Below are 6,461 nucleotides of genomic sequence, written 5' to 3'. Positions count from 1 at the left end.
TATATATGTAAAAATATCTCATTAATCACACTATCGTAAACAGGCCTATTGAAGTATTATTGAAAAAATACTTATTATTATTATTATTGTTTTATATATTATTTATCAACCACATTAACATTGAAAACATGAATCAGCCTATATGTGGATAAAATTATCACAGAAAATAAACTTATTTATAAGATTATTTTTTAAAACAGAATCAAATAGATAACATTTTTATTTAAAAATAGGATTTGTATGGATGTAATTTCATTTAATAGGCTAATTAACTCATTAATAAAACTATCGTAAAATTATTTTTTATCATTCTTATTTTCTTATTATTATTGTTTGTTTATTTTTTGTTTTAAGTATATGCCTAGGCCTATATAATATATAATGTATATATTTATAATTATATTTAATAATTTAATTAGAAATAATTATAATTATTAATTGTAAAACATATATAAAATAATGTTAACAATAACATAGGCTAGGTTAGACCTAATCAATTATTGATACCATAATTCGATTAATTAACAGCAGCTTTTCTCACTGTGGCAGTGTTGATAGGAAACAGCAAATACCGTGGGTAAATATTATAATTTTATTTTCTAAAATTTAATCAAATTATATTAGCACAAATGTTGTTGCTAAACTGACCAATCGGCCATATATTTTTTTTTTTTTTTTGGTCACGTGCATAACTTAACGCTGATTAACTCATTTTTCTTTTAGTCTTCTATCTGGTTTTAAGAAATGGCAATAAAATTGAATAACTTGATGTTATCCCTTTTATGATGCTAGTTTCTTTCAGCATATTTTCATCAAAAAACGTGCCTAATTTTATTCAAATAGTACACTTGTTTTATTTTGTATTTATGTTTTTTATTACACTATTATTATTATATTTTCGTATTCTGTTAATGGACCTGTATTTTTATTTCTGAAGTGATGGATATGTGTAATTTGTACGAATTAAGTGTTGTGTTTGGGCATTATGCTCGAATCCCTTTTAGAAGTGGTGGCTCTGAAAAGAGCCGTTTGGTTTGAAAATTGGAATACAGCCTAATAGCCAGATGCTCGCCCTTCTCTTTCAATCACTACTGGTATCACCTTGTCTAAATGCCGTATGTTAATGGAAACAAAACTCAAGCGTTACTGTTTCCCTCCACCAAGCTAAAATGCCATCTACCAGTTCTTGTTAGAGCCTGAGTTTCACATATTTTCTAAGATGGTGTTTAAGTTAATGCCAAACATTCTCAATCGGGTTTAGATACGGGGATTTGGGTGGTGTTTTCCACCAGTTGATGTTGTTTTCCATCATGTAGTTAGTTGCTAATCGACTGGTATGTTTCGGTTCGTTGTCCTGTTGAAATCTGTGTGAATCTGGAAATACACGGCGCACAAATAGGAGTAGTGTGCCTTCAAGAATTTCCTCTACGTAAAAGTTTGCATCCATGTTTCCGCCGAAAATGCAAGCACGCGTCGCACCCCTTAGGCTAATAAAATAATACATTCGCGAAGATATAGTGATAACTGTCCTTTCATTTTGAAGTTCTCAATTGTACTGAACAAGATTTACAGTAATTTGGGGTGCAATGGTAGAATATTGTAACAACTGACTAACACTCTAAATAAATCGACTTAGTGATTGATATGTTTCCTTTATCATGAATGACTGCGAAATTACTTTGATTCCCATGGCGGCCATAACAAACGTGTAGTGCAAATACCACAGCAAACAAAATACTCCATTCACAAACGGTTTTTACCACGGGCCGTAACAAACTCTTGATAAATATAAAATTTTAAAATATTCCATTTAACGGATTTGATTGCTTCTTACAGATGTTGTACGTACCGCTTGGTGCCTTATTTAATAACAAACAATGATAGGCATATCCATCCTATATATACTTTTTTATAGGAATATCTATAATGACTGCATTCATGTAAAGCCTATAGTTTTATATATTATTTTTATTCAAATTTCTACCATATACATTATTACAAAAATATTTCAAAACAATAAAAAAAAACAAGGCAAGGAAAAACCAAACAGATGATAGACATTTATACAAGTTGGCCATCTCATAACAATACAGTTATAAACAGAACAATTACCAGTAACCGTAAGAAAGCGACCAACTACAAACATGTTCAATTCAATGAAAGTTATTTAAAATTACTTATTGAAATACAGTAATTTAAAAGTTTGATTTTAAAAGAACTAACAGACAAAAACTTAAATTACGAATTTCACCAGTTAATATATTCAAAAGTTTCCCTTAATGGAATAAAAGTTATCTTATAGGCCCTATTGAATTTACTAAACACTCCCTTCATTAGGCCTACAGTACACTTCCATAAGAGGTTTTCTTCTTCATTTTTTTTTTTTTTTTGTTTCTTTGTCTATGTTGTTATTAAAGTATTTGGTCAAGTGTCATTTCCGTTTGATAATGTTAAATGTGTTCTTTCTTGTCATTCAAAAAAAAAATACAGTTCTGAACCATACTAGCATAATACTAAGCCTATACATAAAAACCTGTTTGGCCAATGCTTAGTTTAAGTAGGCCGACGGTATATCATCATAACTACAGTATGTTGATACCTGACCTTTTATTTGAACTTTGTAACGCTTAAAAAACGGATCATGGTAGTTCGCACAGTTAATAAAAAGACATTTTACATCATGCCTTAATGCCTGACTGGGTATCGAATCTCGTTTTCTTGCTAAAGGTTATCGTATTACCAATCGATGATAGCTCATTAACCGCAAGTTACTCAAGTTTCAATCGCGGTTCGCTCATGTGTAGATGGTAAAGGATTTCAGAGCACTACTGTATGCTTTATGTTTACTAGGAAAAATGATAATAAGCCTATGATACATTAATTATAATTAATTAATTATGAAATGTAATACCAAATTCTAGATAAGAAGCCTTACCTTGGACTTGGATAGTAAATACACAAGTATCAGCGTTACTATAAGAATCAGTTGCCGTAAAGACAATCTCAATAGGAGAGTTTCCGACTGGTATCATATCACCTGATTGGTATGGTGACGATAATACTGTCACATTTTCATTACTATTGTCACTTGTGACAGGTTGATCCCATGTGACAGTAGAATTTGGACTTCCTTCATCTGTGCTCACACTTAGTACACCAAGAGATTCATTGATGTAGTTGTTTGAAGTAATATTTGTAGGACAAGCTATAACCGGAGGCTCATTATCTAAAACAAAACAATACATTATTTTATACTAAAATGGATCCAACCTTCATGTGTGTCTACAGAGTTTGGTTATTTTTTGCATTTTAAAAATATTATCATGATACAAAAGAAAAAGATTAATTTGAAGTGAATATAAGTTATGTATGCTACTTTATTTCCAAACAAATCCCTACCAATGATCTAGATAAAACTTGGTCTTGAGACTGGCTTGTGTTTTATCTATCTACTGATATGTTAGAGTCATTTTCATGAGATCCATGACTAATTTTAGGATACCTTTTTTCTCGATGGATTTGGCAAGATGGACCAATTTATATAAAATATAGCTCCTATATACCTCCCAGATATAGGGGGGGAAAAAATCCTGTTAGGAGTTTTTTACTCAAAATGGCCGCCTGTTGATTTGGACGCTTGTATCTCGATAACCACTGGTCAGAGAGACTTGATTTTGTTCACAATATGCATGTTCCTATTTGTTGTAATACAACTTTTTATCCAAAAATGGTGGGAAATGCGATTTTTGAAAGTTTAACCTTTGACCTTGTATTGTCATATCTCGGTAACGATGGTCACAGAGACTCACAATTGATTGCAAATTATTCAGGAGATTCATGTTTATATTCGTCTTAATGAAAAAAATATTCAAATAGTGACCGGAACTCATACATTCTGACCTTTGATCTACTGTAGGGTGATTCCATGTCAAATCAACCAGATAAAAAAAAAAAATCCTGTATTACCGTCTCAGATTTTTATGAAATTCCATAAAAATGATCCACTGTATGAAAAACCAACAAAAAAAAAATAGCCTTTTAGGATATGTAGTTTCCAAGATATTGACTCCTCAAAAAAGGGGTGTGATTCTTCAATGTGCAAACGCAATTTACTTCAACTTTGGAAGCTTATAACTCGGGATTGGTAATAGCTTTCAAGGTCAAACTTGGTATTCTAACTTATTTTTCGCCATATTTCACAAATATGGCCTTAGATTAACAGTTATCCCTTCCCTTTTGAAGTTATCTGCACTCAAATTAGCCGCTTTGTTCACCGATGCAAATTTTTTTGTGATTTTCAAGGTCACCCTGCGTCCATATGAGTGGGTATATACACCTCATATTATAGGTATATAATCTATGTGTAGTTGTCTCTAGCCACATGCAAGCGAAGGCTGATCAAATCAATTAAAATTGAATGGCATATATTCAATGTTGGGACCAGATCTATAAAAGAGAAAAAAGCCTATGTTTCTGAACAACAGATCGTCATGTGGACAGTTAAAATCTTTTCTTAAATATACCCCAGTTAATCAGATTTGGTACGTACCTCATGGTTAGATACAATGTTGAAAACACATATTTCAATATCATAGGAAATCACAAAAGTTCTTAAGAGTTGGGTCATTCCATGCCAAATCAACAAATGCATTACACCATGGGTCATAGATTTTTAAAAAATTTGTTTGACTCAGTGATATAGTGTGAACTGAAAACCTGAAATTTTGAGACTCCCCAATTCGTTCATTTTCCTGTAGCGGCAATTTGAAGTTAACGGGGCGTGGCCCAAAATAAATATGAATTCTAGGAAGTTTCTATTCATGAATCGAACATAAATATATTCATGAAACAGAAATAGAAAGCTTCCAGAAAATAATTTACCATATATTGGCCACAAAGAAATGATGTGATGTCCCAGTGCTGTGACTTACTAATAACATATTGGATTGGATTGGATTTATTCGATGTAAACACCAGGGATAGCCCATGAAAGTCTAGAAGAAGACTTATTTTCAGTGGGGTCCTTCTGGTGGTGATTGGACAGTACACCGGGAGACAATCCCCTACTCTTTTCCGAAGAGTGTACTGTGTTCTTTAACGTGCACATGGGCCATAAATGCACACGGGACCAACGGCTTAAACGTCTCATCCGAAAGACAGTGCGCTATATAACTTGTATTTCAGCCCTCTAGCTGAAACACAGGGTGAGGCAGCGATGGGAATTGAACCGGGGACCTAGAGATCTCCACGGTTCAGCGCACACACAGTGGCTACCACCAGATTAGCCGACTGAGCTAAGCTGCTCTCATATAGAAAAAAAAAAACATAGAGAAAATAGTGTTCTATTTTCTCTATGCTAATAATAAGGGCCGTCACCCACAATACAAATTCGACGAGGTTATTATTAGCCAGGTTGAAGTTGCCCATTAAGAATTAAACCAGAAATGACTTTAGATCAATAAATTTGAAATTCATAGAAAAATTAACAGGTCTAGATTTAGAAATTTAAAGCAAAATATTTATATAAAAGTAGGGTAATTGTTGATAATGTGTTAAAACATGTTTTTAAAGGATTTGGAATCAGCAATAAAAGGTGTCCTATACCACAAAAGGAGGGGTTGTATGATGATATTAGCATATGAAAATTAAAGTTAATTTGAGGGACACCCCTTTACGTCGAATTGCCGCTACGGGAAAACGAAAAGGGAATTTGAGTTTCAAAACTTCCGACAGGTTTTTCTATTCACAAGGCCGGAGGGTGCAAAACAAATTAAAAATCTATGACCTGTAATGCTGTAATGCATTTGTTGAGAGGCCACACCCCCCTTAACCTCAAACTGCCGCTACAGGAAAACGAATTTGTCAAGTCTCAAAATTTCAGGTTTTTCAGTTCACATAGATATCTATATCACTGAGACAGTGTGAAAAAAAAAAATTAAAAATCTATGACCCATGGTGTAATGCATTTGTTGAGTTGGCATAGAATGACTCAACTCTTAAAAACTTTCGTGATTTCTGATTGTGTTAAAATATGTGTAGTTTTCAACATAGTATCTAACCATGAAGGAGCTGAGTACCAAAGCTGAAAAGGATTAGAGGCAGAACAAAAAATATTAGTATCATCAGCAAATATTGCACACTCTGAATCTGGAGTAATAATTTCAGGTAAAGAATTTACATAAATAATAAATAGAAGTGGCCCAAGAATTGATCATTGGGCACACCAATAGTAATATTTGTAGGATCTGAACATTTTGAATTTATTTTTACAATCTGAGATCTTCCTGAAAGATAAGATAAAAACCAATTTTGTGCACTACCTCTGATCCCATATTTTTCAAGTTTGTTAATTAACAGTTTATGGTTAATAGTGTCAAAAGCCTTTTTCAAATCAAAGAAAATAGCAGCAGTGACTTTACTGTTGTTAAGACTATTAAGAATGTATTATATGTATATATATA

The 6,461-nt window shown here is 32.6% G+C and overlaps 1 protein-coding gene across 1 annotated transcript in view; it reads right to left on the bottom strand.

Moving 5' to 3' along the window:
• LOC117113278 (hyalin-like) overlaps positions 1 to 6,461 on the bottom strand; it is a gene marked incomplete at its 3' end in the record, with an annotated part of 27,321 nt that overhangs the window by 12,949 nt on the left and 7,911 nt on the right. Inside the window, exon 4 of the mRNA XM_033256578.1 lies at positions 2,936 to 3,226. Coding sequence (XP_033112469.1) covers positions 2,936 to 3,226 — 291 coding nt within the window. The remainder of the gene's footprint in view (positions 1 to 2,935; positions 3,227 to 6,461) is intronic.

This window comes from Anneissia japonica, unplaced genomic scaffold (assembly GCF_011630105.1).
Source record: "Anneissia japonica isolate Jap-2015-1 unplaced genomic scaffold, ASM1163010v1 scaffold287707_len98911_cov140, whole genome shotgun sequence".
Classification (NCBI taxonomy): Eukaryota; Metazoa; Echinodermata; class Crinoidea; order Comatulida; family Comatulidae; genus Anneissia; species Anneissia japonica.
This window is presented reverse-complemented; position numbering and strand designations above follow the sequence as displayed.